The 20,739-nt window shown below is 38.9% G+C and overlaps 2 protein-coding genes across 2 annotated transcripts; one reads left to right on the forward strand and one right to left on the reverse strand.

Annotated features, from left to right (window-relative positions):
- Positions 1-273: 273 nt before the first annotated feature.
- On the reverse strand, positions 274-1,485 carry LOC138910787 (uncharacterized). The gene is made up of 2 exons (XM_070202010.1): positions 1,321-1,485; positions 274-678 (listed from the first exon to the last, which is right to left on the reverse strand). Exons 1-2 carry the CDS (start codon positions 1,483-1,485, stop codon positions 274-276), a joined length of 570 nt encoding a protein of 189 aa, XP_070058111.1.
- Positions 1,486-9,701: 8,216 nt separating this feature from the next.
- LOC104105460 (NADH dehydrogenase [ubiquinone] 1 alpha subcomplex subunit 6-like) lies at positions 9,702-18,018 on the forward strand. Its single transcript, XM_009613771.4, has 3 exons — positions 9,702-9,836; positions 9,914-10,174; positions 17,641-18,018. The coding sequence occupies exons 2-3, from the start codon at positions 9,962-9,964 to the stop codon at positions 17,824-17,826; spliced, it is 399 nt and encodes a 132-aa protein (XP_009612066.1). The 5' UTR covers positions 9,702-9,836; positions 9,914-9,961; the 3' UTR covers positions 17,827-18,018.
- The last annotated feature ends 2,721 nt before the right edge of the window (positions 18,019-20,739 follow it).

Below are 20,739 nucleotides of genomic sequence, written 5' to 3' on the forward strand. Positions count from 1 at the left end.
GTTCAATTGGCATTAATCAATGCACATTCGCATAGTCCCATCCTTCTTTTTCAAAAACAACACCGGTGCACCCCAAGGTGACACACTCTGCCTGACGAACCCCTTTGCTAGCAACTCCTCAAGATGTTCTTTTAACTTCTTCAGCTCCTTTGGAGCCATGCGGTATGGTGAAATAGAGATAGGTTGGGTACCTAATGCCAAAACAATACAAAAATCGATATCACGATCCGGTGGCATGCCTGGTAGATAAGAAGGAAACACATCGAAGAACTCTCACACCACGGGCACTGAATCAATCGTAGGAGTCTCTACAGTAGTATCCTGAACATAAGCTAGATAGGCAAAACAACCCTTCTCGACCATATGTCGAGCCTTCACAAAAGAAATGACTCGACTAGATGTACTGATAGACGAACCCCTCCACTCCAATCTAGGCAACTCTGGCATCACCAAGGTAATAGTCTTGGCATGGAAATCAAGAACGGCATGGCACAAAGACAACCAGTCCATGCCCAAGAAGACCTCAAAGTCGGTCATGTCAAGCAACAAAAGATCCGCTCTGGTCTCATAACCATAGAAAATCATAATACAGGACCAGTAAATCTGATCCACAATAATAGAATTGCCCACTGGCGTGGACACATATACAGGATCACCCAAGGACTTACGAGAAACACCCTAAATATGAAAATTAAGAGATGAAACATACAAATACGTAGACCCTGGATCAAATAGTACCAAAGCATCCCTACCGCAGATAGAAATAATACATGTGATCACGGCGTCTAAGGCTACTACATCTGGTCTATTTGGAAAGGCATAGAACCTAGCTGAAGCACCACCTATCTGGCCTCCACCTCTGGGGCGACCCCTACACACCTGCCCTTTACCTATGGTAAGCCGAACGGCTAGTGCGGCAGCTGGTGCGATGATCATGGGATGATAGCCCTGTTATACTACCTTGCCCCGAAGCTTGGGTCAGAGTCTCCTCACATGTCCAAGCTCCCCGTACTCATAGCAACCTCTCGGTGTGGAAGATGACTGACCCTGGGGGCCTGAATACCCGTTGGAAAAACCTTAACTAGCTGGTGGACGGTAGGAGCTCTCTGGAATGATGCTAAAATAGGGCCGCACTAGAGCACCTCGAGAAGGCAGCAGTGCTAAATATGTGGGCTGGCTAGACTGGACCCTTACGAACTGATCTCTATCCCTAGACATAGTACCACTGAACCCTCTAGAATATTGAGGCTGCTTGTCCCTCGGCGTCTGCTCTCGGTTCTACTGATGAATACCCTTTATCCTCCGAGCTATCTCCACAACTTGCTCGTAAGGAGTCCACATCTCAATTTCGCGGGCCATAGTAACTTGCATACCATAGTGCAAGCTCGTAATAAACCTCTGCACTGTTTCTGCATCGGTGAGGAGTATCATAAGTGCATGACGAGACAACTCAGAGAATCTCGCCTCATAATCGATCACAGACATCTGACCATGCTGGAGCCGCTCGATCTGACCCTATAACTCTTCCTTCTGAGAGGGTGGGATATATCTCTCCAGAAAGAGATATGTGAACTAGTCTCAAGTCAAGGGAGGAGAACCTACTGGTCTGTTGAGAAGACATGACTACCACCATCTATGGGCCCTGCCCTCCAGCTGATATGTGGTAAAGTCCACCCAGTGGGACTCCAATACTCTCGTGTTGTGCAGTCTGTCCTTGCAACGATTAATAAAGTCCTGGGGGTCCTCATTTCTCTCACTTCCAAAGGCAAGAGGATGTAGCCTAGTCCATCTATCCAATAACTTTTGCGGCTCGCCGGTCGCGACTGGTCTGGGCTCTGGTATAGCCGCTACAACTAGCTGAGCCTTGCCCAGGCTAGTGAATTTGGGGTCTAATATACGATAACAACATGCCCTGGAGCCTGAGCGGTAGGGGTCTGTGCTCCCCCTCCCGTCTGAGATGTGGCTGGGTCCGCTGGAAATAAACCAATAAGCGTCATAGAGTCCATGAACTACATCGTACCATCCATGACCTCCTGGAATCCCGGTGCGAACATGAAATCCGTCGGGGTCGACTCTACTACAGGTACCTTGCTCTTCTCCTCAATAATAGGACCCTCCACTGGTGGCACAACATGGACAATTCTCGGATGCCCTCGTCTTCTGGCAGGAGCTGGAGCCCTCCCTCAGCCTCTAGCACCATAGGGAGAAGCTCCTCCACCTCCAGGTATATCTGTCGCGTGCGTTCTCACCATCAGTGCGAGAATATATCACGCCCCGAACTTGGGGAGCACGACCGACGCTCAACTGAGTGAACTCGGTCAAGCAAGCATGTTAGATACTTTTTACCCAAACTCACTTATAAATACAGAGAATACATATTTTCATTAATTATATGATTGGGAGACCATGTATACAATACCAATTCATTACCATAAGTTACTTCATTTTAAAGTCTCAAATTTCATATATTTTCATGGTCTGAAGTGGAACAAGTAATCCAAACACAACATAACTTGTTTTACTTTCCCAGCACTAATATACAACCCACACTTTTTCTACGGAGCCTCTAATGGGTACAAAAGAGTACTATGATAATGTCGGCAACAAGGCCCCGGCTATACCTCAAACACAATACACAAGGAACAAAAGATACATGACCCTGAAATGAAGTGGGGCTCACCAAGTCAGCTGGGAAGAGGGTGTACCGCTATCACTGATCGATGTCTCCTGCTGTGGAACCACCTACATCCATTGAAGATGTAGCGCCCCCGACAAAATGGACATTAGTACATATGGAATAGTACTAGTATGAATGACAAAACACCCTCTCAATAGAACAATTAATAATACAGGCAAAAACAATCACAATATCAGTGGAAGACTCAAACAACATCAAATCTCAAATTAAGATCAAGAGTGTGTTCAAAGTAATTTCCATATCTTAATTTTGGAGATCTTTAGTACCAATATGCCACCGTTCACAATACCACCGTTCACAACACCAATACCACCGTACTTTTAGCACGGAGTCTGATCACGACTCGATCCGCTAGGCCCTCTCATTCGAGACATCAACCACAATCACAATTTCAATTATAATTTCCATCACAATCACCACCATGTATGCGGCATGGCATCCGATCATGACCCGATTGGCTAGGCCGTCTCATTCGAGACATCATCCTTTTATACCAATCATCTCGTTTCATACTTCTTTCAGACCTTTTCATATCATTGGCACTAGTGGCCACAATTATAAAATTCATTCTTGGCATGTCGGTCGTATCTAATATTTTATGCTCACCCTTTTCACTTTCAAACATCATCATCATCAACAACAACAACAAGGTATTTCAAATCAAGATTTTTAGTACACATGCGAGCAATTAAGAGTCTTAAACACATAGAGATTTTTCACAAATTTTGGCATAATAGCCTTCGTTTAAACTTGACTTGAAGTCGAAACATCTTTAATGCACAACCCATACTTTGAATACATTGTCAAATGATAACATAACATGATAAAAGCACTTTGTATACATATTGAACATATATCTTTCAATACAAGCTTATTCAGAATAGCCAATTTTATAATGAACAACTCGGAACTTACATAAATTACATGAATACCATGGGATTCAATTCTAGGAGAGGAGTTTAGCTAACATACCTTGCTTCAAGCCTTTCAATTTACTACAACGTTCTGAAAATTCTAGCCACTTCGATCTATTTAGAGATATGACAAAATTGAACACAAATTAAGAAGATATTCACGGTTTCAGTTCATTTGAGCATTTTATCAAACATTAGATGTGCAAATTTGGTTACAAGGTTCTTCTACAAGATTTTCTTCATTCCACAACCCAATCTTTACTTATTTAAGCTCAACAATCTTCCCACAAATCTTATTGGTACATGCACGTATACATAATACTCTCACACTAAAGAATCATACTCCCAATCACCATCTTTTACCACAAACTCGAAATTGAAGAATTGAGGCAAGAAATTTTTACCTCTATGAAGCCCTAGCAAGATCCTTGTGAAATCTTCAAGCCTTGAGCAAGAATTGATGAAAAATGGCTAACTCTTCTCTTTATCTCTATAAGATACTCTCACCTCTCTCTAAAGATATCAGATGAAACCCTTAAAAATGACCCTCAAAGGCTATTTATCAAAATAGGATCGGGTTACAAAAATCAGAAAAATGAAGCTCCGAAACACAATCTGCGGTCGCCTAATGACCGCAGAATGGTTATGCGGTCCAAAAATCGGCCGCACAATTGGTGCCCCAGAACTAGAAAAATACGTGTTGGGTCTGCGGCTGTTCTGCGGTCGCATAATGCACCGCAAAACTTTCCTTCGGAAAACTCCTATGATGGTTCTGCGGTCGATGTGCGGCCCGTGAAACTGTTTTGCTATCGCATAGTAGACCACAAAATATCATCCAAACTTCCCCAGTTTCTGCTTTACTTTGCGGCCATTATGCGATCCGCAGAGTGATTATGCGGCCGCATAGTGGGCCTTAGAAATGTCTTCTTCTGCCAAATATTTTCCTTTACTCCCCAGCGCATTGTTGAACCCAAAAAGTCCGAGCCGCGAAGAATTTCTACAATCCTCAAACACGTAAGCCTACTTCGGCACCACAAAACCTTAAAGTCCTTTAAGAAATTTTACGGAGCCTTACAGAATAAGAGAAAGATACTTAGCACAACATCAACTACACGATAGGAGATGAAGAAAGGGAAGTTTTCTAGCCCCCCATAGCCTCTCTAAGATAAGTACGGACGTCTCTGCACCGATCCGCAAGACTCTATTACGATCGGTGATGACTTGTGAGACCTATGTGAACCTAGCGCTCTGATACCAAGCTGCCACGACCCAATTCCTACTATAGGTCGTGCTGACACCTAACATCGCGATTAGGCAAGCCAACTGTGAACTATCCATGTATTTGTTCCTTTTAACATTTTTAAAGTAGTTGATTTTCTTTAATAAGAGAACGATTAATATGTAGTTATAGTAAAGTAAAGCATAAAATAACGAAAGAGTAAAATAATGAATTTAATACTCAAACTATAAAATGTCTACTAGTATATTCCCAAAACTCGGTGTCACAAGTGCATGAGTAAAATCGTAGACTGCTGTCTGGAGTAAGATATATAGAAAATAAATACAATAAGAAGAGACTCCGAGCACTGCAGAACGGGCATCAATAGCAGCTCACCACTAAGCCTCTGGGTAACGGGGGTACGCTCTCGAATGGCCCCCAGATGCACCTGCCTCAGATCCTGCACGATTAGTGCAGAAGTGTAGCGTGAGTACATAAACAACATGTACCCAGTAAGTATCGAGTCTAACCTTGAAGAAGTAGTGACGAGGGGTCGACATCGATACTTACTAAGGGTCAATAAATAAAGTGTACAAATTATAAATATGCAGGGAGTACATCAATAATAACAAATTAATGAACAACAAATAAGTGGTTCTTTAACTAAATATCGGTTAGAGTCTCCAACTATCACATACTAATTTAAACAAATAAGAGTCATTAAGTGATTATAAATTCTCAAGTCATGGAAGAAATATCAAGTATATTTGGACTCCGAGCAATATCACACACGATTTATGCTGAGGCCGTATGGCCCGATCCAGAATAATGTGTACATTGCCGATGGTCGATCGACGTGAACCATATATGAATCTATTATACTGTCGAGGCATTCAGATCGATCCACAGGAATAGAGAATACTCTACGGGCTCCGATTAACGGCCACTACATAAGAATAGTACTCAGAGAATGCATAATTTCCAATAACGGTCAAGTAACCCACCAAAACTCAAATTAATTTACAAATCCTTTATCTAATATCAAATATAATTTAAGCAATTGAACTAACAAGTTGAGTACAAATAATACAAGTAATACAAGTAATACCTGATAGAGTCCTAAAACTACCCGGACATAGGCATGACTTTAGCTACGTGAGGACTCTCGTCACATCATGCACATGTAGCACCCACAATTATTAGCAACCAATCATTTACAGTACCTACGGGAAAAATTCCGTCTTACAACGTTAGGCAAACCACTTATCTCATTTCCAAGTCCTCTTCTCGGTCCAAAATTCACCCTAAGGTCCTCAAATCGGTGGCATGCAATCCAAAACTAACTAAATATCGTATAAATTAAATAATATACGTTCAAAAGTTAATAATTTAACTATTAGGATAATTACCCAACCCAAATTGGAAGACCCCAAAAATTTACCCCCGGGCCCGCGTGCCCGGATTTCGGAAATTTTAATAAATAAATGTTACCCATAACCTCACGAGTCCATACATATGTTTTGTTTCAAAATTCGAGTCCAATTCGACTCTCAAAACTAAATTTCTGATTTCTCAAATCATAGACAAATTTTCTCAAAATTTCACTTTGATTCTCATGATTTTGATGCTAAATCTCATGTGTAATCATGTAAAATAGTTGGAAATTGAACAAAATTACTTACCCAAATATTATAGATAAAAATTTGTGTTCAAAAATCTCCTCTTACCGAGTCTAGGATTCCAAAATATGAAAAAATAAGAACAAAATCCGTCCCTAAGCTCTTATGTACAGTGGCAGTGTCACAATTACGACATGGGGTTCGCAAATGCGAAGAAACCATTGCAAAAGTGAAGTCCTTCACACCCTTGCTACAGTCGCAAACGCGACATATTGTTCGCAATTGCGAACATCGGATTTTTGCAAATGCGACCATAAGGGGCTCAAGTGCGAACCAACTCCCCCCAGGCGCCCATCGCAAATGCGAACATTGGGTTCGCAAATGCTAACCCAGTAAACTTGGCCTAACATCCCAATTGCGATTAAAAACTCGCAAATGTGAGACCTAGGCACCAGATCACACTAGCAGCTTTCCATCTCTTCCAATCATTCCAAAATGCGTCCGGAACTCACATAAACCCTCGGGGCTCCAAACCAAATATCAATAAAAGTCTAAAAACATAATATGAGCTCGCTTGCTCGATCAAATCATCAAAATAACATCCGAAATCACGAATCGGACCTCAAAACACTTGAATTCAACATGAAACTCAAGAACTTCTAAAAATACTAATGCGTGTCCGATTCCTATCAAATCAAATCAGAATGATGCCAAATTTTGGTGACAATACAAATGAAAAAATGACTTATTCCATGTCCCGAAACAGAAATCCAAATACGATAGCCTTGAAGTCAACCTACGGTCAAACTTGTCAAAATTCAAACTTGGTCATCATAGGCCACTATTAAGGAACTAAGTGTTCTGATTTCAACCTGAGCCCTTCCAAACCTAAACCAATCGTCCCCGAAATTCATAAACAGTAAAGACATACGAGGAGTCTTAATAAGGGGAATGAGGACCTAGAAAGCAAAATAACTGGTCGAGTCGTTACATCGGTCGTTCTGTGGTTGAGGGTAGGCTAGAATCACGTATTTTAGTCATAATTTGCACTCTAATTACGGTATTTTATTGTGTTTGAGCTTAAATATTAGTGTATTGAACTTATTATATGTTTTATGCCTTGCAGGAAGTGATTTCAAGTTAAAAAAAATATTCAGGAGCTAAATTGAACAAGTTGGAGCTTAGAAGTCTGAGCAAAAGCCAAAGGGATTAAACTGGGATCGCGTCCGGGAGTCGGGAGCCAAGTATGGATGTTAAACACGAAGAAAAAGAGTAACTCTGTAAAACCTCCACTGCCGCCGCGACGGCGACGCGGTAGTGTAATTTTCTTACTGCCTGTCAGAACATGCTCTCTAAACTTCCCTAGTAGCGCCCCACATGGGGCGGCGCAATACGCGACGCGCTTGTGTAATTTTCTTAGAGTACTTTCCTGTTTCTGCTTGGAAAAGGTAATTTTTCCTGGGCCCACTCCTATAGGGTATAAATACACAAAAAGACATTTTTAGGAGACTTTTGACCTTGGAAGCTTTGGGAGAGCATTGGAGGCTAGAAGACACAAGATTTCATCATCTTGCCATCAATTCAATACGGGAGTTTGGATTGTAACGTTAGATTGATGCTTTCTCATTCTTTAATTATATTTGTGATGATTCCTCCATGATTATGGAGTAGTTTCCTGTAAGGTTTGACGGATTTGGTGTGTCGATAAATATTTGTGGATTTTAACTCTAGTTCGTGCTTGAATTCGTTTATGGAGTTTTGAATTATTGCAACTTTATTCATTAGTTTATTTAATCGAAAGAGGAATATCTTGGTGATTATCTTTGCATTATTTTGTTTGATTTAATTCATTGATTCTCTTAAGTAATCGGAAGAGCTTGTTGAATTGTTGATTAAATAAAGTTAGGAGAATATTCGAGAGATGTTTTCCTAAGGACCAATCCATTAACGCATGCTTGCATACTTCACATTGCTTATATTAGTTCACCTCGTAGAGTTAAGATTTAATCGAGAGAGGGGTCTTGACTACACGTTTGAACTAATCATCGAGTGATTTCGTGAGAATCATTAGAATATTAAAGTGAATTAAACTAGAGTTAAATCTCAAATAGCTATCTTGCACCTTTCCTGTCAAACCGTTATCCCTCACATTGATAAGAAACCACTATGCGAATCTCCAAGTCCTCGCTGTCAACTCTCAATTGCGTTATTTTAATAGTTAAACTTAGATCATAATCATTTAACTCAAGTGTTGATCCTCTTGAATTGCAATTAAATCAGGAATTACTTGAACATTGTTTAAATCCAATCCCTATGGAGACGATATTATACTATACAATCTTTGATTAGCAAGCATCAATTTCGTGTTGTGTTTTGCACTCGTCAGCGGTCGCGAAATGGACCGCGAAACCTCCCTCAAACAAATCCTCATGCCGTTTCTGCGATGGAAGTGTGGTCCACAAAACAGTAATGCGGCCGCATAATTGACCACAAAATGACCTCTAAAATTAAGCTTCTCCTGTTCAACTTCGCGACGATTCTGCGATCTGCGGAACAGTTCTGTTATCGCATAATGAACTACAGAAACGCCATTTTCTGCAAAAAAAAATTACCAACTCCACAATGCATTGCACAACCCAAAATGTCCATAACAACTTTCCAACACGTTAGCTTACCCCGACACCATAAACCTTAAATTCCTTGGTAAACTTTACGGGGCCTCACATTCGCAAATGCGATCCTCGAAAATGCGACCAAGCGTCACAAATGCGAAGCACCATTCACAAATATGGATGTTGCAATAGCGACACCAAATTTGCAAATAAGAAGTTGGCCTTCACAGCCAAGCATCGCAAATGCGATCAACATTCCGCAAATGTGTACTTCAAAAATGCGATGTCTGCAGCACCAACAATCACCAATCTTCCAAAACTCGTCCGGCCCCCTTGGATCCTACACTAAATATCCGTACAAGTATATAAACTGCACATGAACTCGCTCGCAAGTTCAAAAGATCAAAATGACACGCATAACAAAGAATCGAATACCAAAACACATAATGCATGCCTTCAAGTTCAAGAACTTCAAATATTCACAACCAAGCGTCTTATTCATACCAATCCAACTCGCAATATAACCAAATTTTGCACACAAGTCCCAAATAACAAAATGAACCTTTGTAGAGTTCTAGAATAATAATACGAACCCGATAGCCTCAAAGTCAAATCACGGTCAAACTTATGAACCTTCGAATTCTAAAAGAAATACTCTGCTATTTTACATGATAGAATAAATTTGCAACTTTAGTACTCATATATTTTGGCATTGAAATTATCGCCCTCAATCTCTCCATTTTGCACACTGATTCAACCTCGTCTTCATTCCAGGTAAAGCCTTTTAACCTCAACAGTATCTGTATAGTCTTCCATTTTTATCCTCCTCAAAACTTGTCATTTCTCAGCAGATTCCCATTCCCTATCCACCAAAAGGCAGAAAGAAAGGAAATCGAGAAATGGCCCATATGCTGAGGAATTTGAGGGTACCACAAAACTCAGCCAGTTTGGAAGAAGCTCGCACTCGGACTTTTGAATTCTTCAGGATGTGTTGCAGATCCATACCTCAAGTCATGGAAATCTACAACTTGCACGACGTCGTTTCACCCTCACAACTCCGTTCTGCAGCTGCCGCCCACGTTCGCAAGAACGCTGGTGTCACGAACCCTAGGGTACTTTCTTTTGATCCTTTATCAGGCTTCAATCCCAAATTAATTGGGGTCGTTATGTGAATCTTTTATATCCATTTCCGTTCTATTTTGGGATTTGACTATTTTATGCTCGCCCGAATTGTTACTTGATCTTTCATGTTATGGCAAATATTTGGAAATGATCTAGATGATGAAACAAACACACATAGGTAAATGCTGCACAGTAGATTGATAGAACTGATGGATTACAAATAATATAATATTTGAGAAGACATCCAAGGTAACCACAAAGCTTAATCATAGTCTAAGGAGTAATTGTTAAATATATCATAATGGTAATAGACTTTAAGACCTATCAACATAATCTCACAAGAATCACATTGATGCACAACAACAAAAAACGGATATGAAGTTTCTTGTATTTCTCACATAACTTTAAGTCTTTTGAAGGCCATTTAAGCAAGTTAGGTTGAAGTTTACTTGAATAGAAGTGTTTTAGCTTTATCATAACCATCTGAATATAGGGCTGGCAGTGGGACGGGGTGGCGCGGGGCGGGTTGAGCCTTAACCCGCAAAACTTTTAACCCGCCCCGCACTGCATAACACTTTTGTATGTTTTCAACCTGCCCCGCCCCGCTTAATTTTTTAAAAATATTTTTGTTATTTTTACTATAGTACTTAGTTTTTTTTATTACCAGTTTTCTAGCCTGTAGTTTGATTTCCGGATGAGATATTTAGATAAAGCTCAGCAAGATTAAAAAAATTTAAATCACTATTTTGCCCTTCCACATCGTCAATTTTGGTTTGTGGTAAAATATCTGAAAATTCCATAACAAACTATTTATTTTTATTTCTTCACAAATTCCAGAAATTAGAAGTTCATTTAACTAAAGCAAAGCTTCGTTGGCTAACTAATCAAAATTAAACCTTGATATTTTCTCCACCAACGTATACTTTTCAACAGTTAGTTTTAACTAATCAAAATTTATTAATCCATTAACAGTTAGTCTAAAACCTTTATGAAAACATATTACTTCTGCTTCAACTAGCTTTAGGATAGAGAATCGGAGAGACGCAGCAGGTAATAAGGTTTTAGTTTAAGACTTGGGTCTCATCAGATTGGATTTCCCAACCCACAACCCGCGCTCCATCTAATATTCTTTTTTTAAAAATTGGTGTAACCCACCCCGCTCCGCCCCGCACCCGCGTTCCTGCAAAACCGCCCTGCCCCGCACCCGCGTTCCTGCAAAACTGCCGTGCCCCGCATAGCCTTAAACCCGCCCCGCCCTCGCCCCGCCCCACTGCCATCCCTATATGAATTTACCTTAGTTAGAAACAAATTTCTGAAATATACTTTAATTCAATTTAAGTATAAGAGAAAGATTTATATCATAAATCTGTTGATTTGAGCTGACTTTAAGAGCAAGACTATAGATTAATTACTATTTCGAACTAATAGACAGGTGAATCAAGTAAATCTTAATAGCTGTGCTAACTCATTAGAAATCTGGATTCTGGAGAATGGAGATTATTCATTTAGATCTAAATTATGTTTGAGACTTTTGACTCTTCATAACTACTACCTTATTGTTTGGTGAATAGATTTGTTTAGATAGTTGATGAAGTCGAGATTGCTTCTTCTTGGAGATATTGCTTGTTGGATTAAATAAAATTGTAAAAGTATTTTTCTAGGATATGATGCTGTAACTGTTATGATACTCTTGATCCTCTCTGTTGTACTTCTATAGTACCTCCTTGGTACTTTTTATTAATAAAAATACCTTACCTTATCTTCTCACCAAAAAAAAAAACCTTACCTTAATACCTTATCACAAAAAAAAAATTTAAAAAAATTGTGAAAGTAATACTATTATTGAATATCATGAGAGCTGGAGCTACATATGAAGGAACAGGTGCAAATGGGGTTGTACTTATGTTAGAACATAAAAACTGTTGGTCAGGGACTCTTGTTAAGGTTTGGAGACAGTAAATTTGCTGCCTTTATTTTTCTTCTGTGGCCACATCCCATGGTTATGCTTTTTTGTAAGAAATAATTTGGGAAATAGATCGGTTTTCAGTTAAAGAAATTGTGGACCATCTCTTTGATTATTGTACCTTTCAGAACTTGGTTCATTCTTTCTTACGATCATAATGTTTCTCTTGATTTTAGTATTTTACCACTTCTGCTTTGGGACATCGATAGCAGAGAATATTTATAATGATCATTGGGAACTAGGATACAAATATCCCTGCAGAAAGAGAAAAGTCAAATATTATCCAATATCTGCATTTTCATAACTTTCGATTTCTATTAGCATCTCTCATTGGCACCCATTTTAGCTTACTATTGAAACACTACATTTTGTGGATGCGCTCTTTCTTACAAAAACATTCACACTATGCTTTGTTCCCTCTTCAAATTTGGCATACAGCCATTTGACATGGAAACTGCATTTTGCTTTAACAAACTCATGTTGAATGGTGCTTATCGGGAAAAAAAGCAAAGAGATGGAGTAATGGTACTGTACATCATATGGATCTTTTAGAATTCAGCGATAATTGGGTGCCCATACATCATATGGATCTTTTAGGATACACTATAAAGCTGCTAAAAATTGAATGTACCTGCATGGGATGCATACTTGTACCATCAAGGTAGACCTGGAAAATGAAGGATTTGTTTTTTAAATAGCAAAAAGAAAATTTTGTGGTCTAGGGAGTGGAGTACAACATTGGCTTCCACATGGAGAATGAATATACAAAGTTCAATGGAATATTAGAATTTTAAGATGCAATATAAAGCTACTACAGGTCTAAAGTACTTGTGAGGGATTCGTACTCATACCTAAGTCCATGTAGAATAGACTTGGAAAATGCACACACTATTCTCCTTATAAATAACAAAAGAAAATTTTCCTTTAGGGAGTTGAGTACAAAATATAGAGCCGAATCCTCTTGAAGAAGGAAAAACAAAGTTTCGTAGAAGATTAATGATTTTGAACAACATAATGATGTCTATTTCTCGACTTTCATTTTTATGTTTTGTTTTGTATTGTATTTTTGTCTTTTTGTTCTTTTAATATTAGGACTTGCATATCGTGTTCATCGACTTAGAAAAGGCGTACGATAAAGTTTTGAGGGAGGTTTTGTGGAGATGTTTGGAGGCTAGAGGTGTACCGGTTGCCTACGTTAGGTTGATTAAGGACATGTATGATGGAGTAAAGCCCCGAGTGAGGACGGTGGGTGGGGACTTAGACCATTTTCCGGTTATGATGGGGTTGCATCAGGGGTCGGCACTCAACCCTTTTTTGTTTGCTCTGGTGATGGACGTACTGACGGGCCACATGTAAGGGGAGGTGCTGCGGTGCATACTATTTGCAGATGGTATTGTATTGATTGACGAGACGCGAGACGGGGTGAACGCGCAATTAGCGGTATGGAGGCAGACCTTGGAATCTAAAGGTTTCAAGTTGAGCAGGACCAAGACAAAATACTTGGAGTGTAAGTTCAGTGGAGAGACTCAAGGAGGGGAAGGGGAGGTGAGGCTGGACTCGCAGGTCATCCTAAGAGAGGGAGTTTTAAGTACCTTGGGCCTATTATTCAGTATTCAGGGGGTGGGGAGATTGATGAAGATGTCACCCATCGTATTTGGGGCGGGATGGATGAAATAGAGACTCACTTCGGGTGTTTTGTGTGACAAGAAGGTGCCGCCGAAACTTAAGGGTAGGTTCTACAGAGTGGTGATCAGACCAACGATGTTGTATGGGGCTGAATGTTGGCCAGTCAAGATCACTCATGTCCAGAAGATGAAGGCAGCAAAGATGGGGATGTTGAGATGGATGTGCGGGCACACCAGGTTAGGTAAGATAAGAAATGAGGTTATTCGCGACAAAGTGGGTGCGGCCCCTATTGAGGACAAGATGCAGGAAGCGCGACTTAGGTGGTTTGGTCATGTGAGGAGGAGGAGCACAGACGCCCCGGTGAGGAGGTCTGAGAGGGGGAGAGGTGATTAGGCAAGACATGCCGCAACTTCAGCTGACCGAGGACATGACACTTGATAGGAAAGTATGGAGGTCGGTGATTAATGTAGTAGAGTAGGTAGTCTAGAGTGTTTATAACAGTAGTATTGGCGCGCGGTCTCGCTTTCTGTTGGTAGTAGATTTTTATGACTAACCGTTGTTTTCTTTCATTGTTGATCACCTTACTGTCTTGTTGTTTTTATTCTGATTTTTTATATGGCTTTTTGGTACTGTCCCTTGTCTATATTTTCATTAATGTAGTGCTTATGCTTTCCTGAGCCGAGGGTTTATTGGAAACAACCTCTCTATCCTCACAAGATAGGGGTAAGGTCTGCGTACACACTACCCTCCCCAGACCCCACGGTGTGGGATAATACTGGGTATGTTGTTGTTCTTTTAATATTATTATGCTGTCTTTTGCATAAGAGCTAAATTTAGATGAGATTAGAAGGATTGCAGTGCCCAAATACAAACAATTCAAATGTTTAGGTCTTGATTTTCTAAGAGTGGTATGATAGATGAGTTGTAACATATAGAATCGGGGATTTTTGAAATGGAAAAGCAATATGAAAGTATTATGCGCTAGGTGGATGCCTACCAAATGGAAGGCAAGTTCTGTAGCACGGTACTAAGATCAACAATGTTCTATGAGATTGAATAGTGGGACTTCAAGGTCCCACATTTTCACAAGATGAGTATCGTAAAAATGCGAAGGTTACGATGGATGTACAGAAAAAATTGCAACGATTACATTAAACATAAGGTGCAACTGACACACATAAGGACAACTCGGTGCAGGAAGCATTCCACGATCACGTAGGGTATGGGGAAAGGCCGCACCCCAAGGATTTTAGCTATATCCTGCTTACGTTCAAATGCACCAATTTATACTTGTGAATCCATGATTGCTGAAGATGGTAAAAGGAGTTGGGTAAGACCTTAAATCATATTGAAGGAATTTTTCTAAAAATATCCAGAAATTCTCCAAATTCATGCAGTCTTAGCAAAAAATAGAATTAATTGGAAGCAAATTCATTGAGACGATGTCAACTAGTTGGACTTAAGGCTTAGTCATGTTGGTATGTGTATGCTAGATCTAGTGTTTGCAGGAGTCTTCTTAACTTTTCTCTAGATTTGTGTCAGTAAAAAATGCAGAGAAGTTGTAGAGAACCTCAAATTATTGAATGTGGCTTGTTTTCTTGTAAATGAGCTAGAATCTATTTAAGCTTTTGATGCTGATAAGGAGCTCGATTTTTTCTGCTCTTTCTGTCATCAGAATCGGTAGTTCCATCATTTTTTCAAATAAGTGAATGATTTTTTTTTTACCAAAAAAAGAGTAATATTAGTATAATTGGTAGTTGGTTATAGGATCTCAATAGAATTAACTCTCTCACGAGCAATGGGGACTTGAGTTGTTTGTTTTTCTCTCTTAGACAATTATTTAGGCAGTGTGGTCTGCAGCAAGAATATGAAAATAGGACTGTACGTCTTACCTAAGTGTATACATAGAGACTTGATGCAACAAGAAGTACATCATTTAAATGGTCATATGTACCCCAATTATTTGGGCAATTCTCCGCAAGTTATTTTGAGGCTTAATATTTATTGAATCATGTGATATAGAGAACATAGCGGAAATGAGGATGCTTAGATGAATGCGTGGGCATACTAGGAGAGACAAGATCAGGAACACAGATATATGGGGTAAGGTGGGAGTAGCCTCAGTGGTGGACAAGATGCGGGAAGCAAGAATGAGATGATTCGGGCATGTGAAGAAAAGGAGCATGATGCCCTAGTGAGGATGTGAGAGAGGTTGATAGTGATAGGTCTAAAGAGAGTTAGAGGTAGAGCGAAAAAGAATTGGGAAGAGGTAATTAGGTAGGACATGACACATCTCCTGCTCACCGAGAACATGATCCTAGATTGGAGAGTATGAATGCCGATGATTAGGGTAGAATGTTAGTAGTAAGTCGATTGATTAAGGTAGAAAGTTAGTAGGTAGTCTAGCGATTCCTTTGAAGGGGAACATAGATCTAGTTCAGAGCACCTTAGCTGCTCCCTCTTCTCCTTCCAAGTATTATTGTTATTATGCTATCTTTATTTTATTCTTCAATTTTATTGCTACTGATAATTCTTTTACTTTGGTTAGGTTTACTATTTTTTCCCGTCATTACTTTTCTGTACTATGTTATTTTCATATAGTTTTTTATACTTTTGTATTTTCAAACCTGTATTGAAAAATACTTTTCTTGAGCCGAGTGTCTATCGGAAACAGTTTTTATACACCCAAAAGGTTGGAGTAAGGTATATGTCCACCCTACCCTCCTCAGAACCCATTTGTGGGATCACACTGTATGTTGTTGTTGTGTGACATAGAGATGTTTTACTAAGATGCTTATGGCCTTGTGGTGCAATAAGTGGTCTGAAGGTTGATTTTTCTTACTTCTCTGTCCGTGTAGGACGGGGATAATGTTTTTCCCGAATTAGGTTGTTTCCTTGGGCTGTAGTCTTATATGCCAAATATGTACTATTGCTATTTCTTCCTTTCTCTTTTGACAACATTCTTTTGAGTTTTTGGGAGCAAATTTTCTCCTTTCTTCCCGTGTTACAGACTATTTTGAATTTATTTCCAAAAGTTTGCTTTTCCTGTGCTAAAAGGTGTCTTCTTTGAAAATTTGGAGTCACTTGGACAAAAGAAATTCCCTAACCATTTGAAATTTTTTAAGAATACTTTATTTGGTAAAAGATTTTCTCTAAATATTTTTTGTGTGAAGTGCCCACATTCACGTTTTGAACTGCAAAAGCTTCTTGCTCATTAAAAAAACTCACGGAACTTCAGAAGAAATAAAACTATCCGAATTCACTTTTCTTTCACGAACTTGTTTTTTCCTTTCTTTTTTTTTTAAAACACTTCTTCCATAAATTTTCCAAATAGCTTACCATGTCTACAATAAAAAAGAATCTAAGATATCAACGCCCTGTATTAAATTATCCGGTGCTCCTATCTCAATATCATACAAAATTTGCAGTCCTTATACACCGCCTTCTCTGATAGATGAGGAAGCTTCATCTGTACATAATTGCATGTGCAATAAGAACCTTGCACAGTCCTTCATTACTAAGTGGAATGACTTTGATTAAGCTCCTGATTGCATTATCTGAACATGAATATCAAGCTTTGCAGCCCTTGACCTTCCTTAAAACAATGTCCTGCTCCTTAGCCCCAAGCCCGGAAAAACAAAAATAAGGTAAGAAACCAGAGAAGCTTCCACGAACGGTTTACACTTCTGGCTTGTATATTGACATGTTCTGGGAAGTTGGACCTATGTGATATTCTTGTCAAGATGCTTATTGCTATTGATCATACTTTCACGTGAATACACTCTTATCCTTATTTAACAATTCATTCGTATTAATATTAGCAAGACAGTCTATCTATTTTCTTCTTAACTCATCTTTATCCTGCAGGTAATTGACATGCTGTTGTTCAAGGGCATGGAAGAGTTGAAGAACATCGTGGATCATTCAAAGCAGAGACATCATATTATTGGCCAATACGTCGTTGGTAACCAAGGTCTTGTGCAGGACCTTGCACCCAATGATCAAGGTCTCTCTGGTTTCCTGAAAAGTTTCTACAGCAGCAACTACTCCTAGATCACCTTTCTATGTACCTTGTGGGGATTTTCTGGTGAGTAAGATTCACAATAATGATGAACATGTACTTGCATCCTACACTTGGATGCACATTTGTCTGTTTTTTTCCCTTTTTAATTGGAGATGGATGGTCTGAGTCAAGAACCATCAACTGACAATTTTGTTTTGATTGGTAAGGGTATTTTCTACTAATTTACGGCCAAGTGCTGCAAGTCTTTACTGGGGATAGCCACATTACATAATGTGTAATGAGCGCAAAAATTAATCATGGCTTCGGTGTCACCAATTGACAAATAAATACTTATCCGCACCGGGTGTTTACACCAAATCAATTAAGCTTACTATGATTAAGTTGTTCAATATAGTAAAATCATGCATCCAAGGGTGTGGCCTAGTGGTCAATAAAGTGAGTGAGAATCTTGAGGTCTCAGGTTCAAATTCCAGCGGAATCAAATACTAGGTGATTTCTTCCCATCTATCCAAGCTTTGGTGGTCCGGATACCACGGTTATAAAAAAATAAATAATATATATATAGTAAAATCATGCATTGATTAACCATGATTAAGTGATAGACTTCCATGTGCAATCAAATACTACGCTTCTATTGGTTTGGTGTATACATAGTGCGGGTAAGTTTCTACCAATTTTAGATTCCTTTTGTAGGATTCTGTCGCTTTTGCTCTCCGTGTCATGTTGCATGCTTTGTTTAAGGTATCTGCCTTCATAATCCATCACTTAAGGGATTTTTCATTATTACACCAAAGGGTATAAAGTCTAACTGTCACACTGAAGTGGGTAAAAATCATGTGACATTAGGGTTCAAATTTTAGTAAAGATCAAAATCGAGTAGGTGATTTCTTTCTTTTTACTTAACCTTTAGTGGTAGAGTTATACCGGTGGGAGGTAGCACGCGGTGGAATAGTCAAGGTACACCAACACAAAATAGTTATCGGAAAGAAAAAGGAGAAGAAGAAAAGTAGTTGTTTCATTACTATTTCTCAAGTTAGACACACTTCATTTGCTTGACCTGGCTGATGGTTTGGGAGTTTAGGCTATTAAGAAGGGCATGTTATACTATGTACATTTAATTTCATATGTTAAGAGAAAAGTAATTTCATATTTAAAATTAAGCTAAAAAGTTGTTGTTTCGATCCTTTTCTTTTGTACCGTATTTCTCTTTTCATATTTTAAGTTTCGCAAAAAGAAATAAATGATGTTGAAGAACGGAAAAAAGCAAAAATCATCCATATTTCTAGAGTTGGTTTTTATTGTATATGAGTTTGGACCTAAAAAAGAGAAAAGAAGAATTCACATTCTTGAAATTTATCATGAAATCCACAAAAGCTCAAGTATTTAAGTCATAAATGTATTGATAGAGAAAGTGGGTTTTTATCTAGTCCATGTATCACGTTCTTATTCTATAAAATTTTTAGAAAAGAAAATTGCAATTAACCAAATAAAAGAGTATATTAGAAAGGGTAAATTCATCATATTATAGTTTTTATATTAATAATAATAAATATATGTTAAGAATTGTTACAACAAAAAATCAAAATAAGGGAGGTAAGTGTAACAGTGTAAATCACAAGAAATGGTGCTTATGAAAACTGAGTTTAATATGATCTTATGGAATCCGGCAATTCGAAAATACAAATTCTTTCCCAAGCCTGATGATAAGTTGCTACCGTGGTATAACCGCGCACTATTTGGTTTTGCCTATGATTTAGTGGCTGATGATTACAAGGTAGTATGTGTAAAATTTGGAAAATATCCGCGTGACATGATTGCTGGAATATTCTCGGTTAATAACCAATCTTGGAAAGGATTGACAATATTCCTATTCCCCGTGGATTTCAGTTGTTCTACCAAGATCTTGTTTCATTAAATGGTACAATTAACATTATGGTCATTTCAAACATAGGAAATTCCAAGCAAGATTCTGAATACTTGATCATATCCTTATACTTAGCAGATGAAAAATTCGCTATAACGCCAGTTCCAGGTAAGCATAGGGATATACGGTGTAATATGGCCATTAATTTGGCTTCTTCTCAAGGGGGTGTTAGTCCCGCCAATATTACTGTATTTGTAAATAATAATTATGCAAAATATAAGTTATCGTAATGAAACAGTAATTAATTCGAGCCCACTGAATTCACAGTGTTTCCTCAAGGAATTTAATCCCCTCCTAGTACCCAAGGTAATAGATTATTTCCTCCCAGGATAGAACGAATCACACACTGGTGTAGCGGTACTTCAAACCCCAGTGTTTCAGCGAACACAAAGTTCGGTAGCAAATCACACTTACAGTTGCTTTGTTTGAAGTTAAAAACAATGCAGAACGAAGGAGTAGAAACTCAAAAAATCATATGGAAATGCTGAGAGGAAGGAGTGCAATGTATAGCCAAATCTGTTGAGCGATTTCAGTCTTGTGTATTGTGTGTGTCTTTCTTCAACAGCTGCTGCACATATATATATATATAGCAGCCAGTGTTGAAGAAGAACAATCGTCCACCCTCCATGGTGGAGCAAGCATTAGCTTGTTTGTGGAGCAAGCACTTATTCATGGTGGGAAGAGCATTAGGCGGCTGCTATTGCAGCTGGTGGTCAATACACGGATTAAAAAATATCCGTTACAAATGCGGATAATCTTACGTTAATATTTACTATTAACAAATAAATTTGGTCCAAAAAATTAATCAATCAATCATTTGACCAAATTCAAATCCGAAGCCGAAGCCGAAGCCGAAGCCGAAGCCGAGCCGAGCGAGCGACGACGACGGCGCGAGGCTTGCTTTCTTCTTAACTCTTTAAGAGCTACAAGAAGAACAATTATATATATACCCACTAAAAATCTTTTCCTCTTCCAATATGGGACAATGTCTCATTGTCAAGAGGGGGAAACTTAAAAT

Source organism: Nicotiana tomentosiformis, chromosome 1 (assembly GCF_000390325.3).
Source record: "Nicotiana tomentosiformis chromosome 1, ASM39032v3, whole genome shotgun sequence".
Classification (NCBI taxonomy): Eukaryota; Viridiplantae; Streptophyta; class Magnoliopsida; order Solanales; family Solanaceae; genus Nicotiana; species Nicotiana tomentosiformis.

Excerpts from the sequence above, each read along its gene's own strand:
- LOC104105460 (XM_009613771.4), top strand. The coding sequence starts at position 9,962 with ATGGCCCATATGCTGAGGAATTTGAGGGTACCACAAAACTCAGCCAGT. Across the intron at positions 10,175-17,640 it reads CTGGTGTCACGAACCCTAGG|GTAATTGACATGCTGTTGTT; the intron begins GTACTTTCTTTT and ends TTTATCCTGCAG.
- LOC138910787 (XM_070202010.1), bottom strand. The coding sequence starts at position 1,485 with ATGTCTGTGATCGATTATGAGGCGAGATTCTCTGAGTTGTCTCGTCAT. Across the intron at positions 679-1,320 it reads TGTGGACTCCTTACGAGCAA|GGTGTTTCTCGTAAGTCCTT; the intron begins GTTGTGGAGATA and ends TTTCATATTTAG.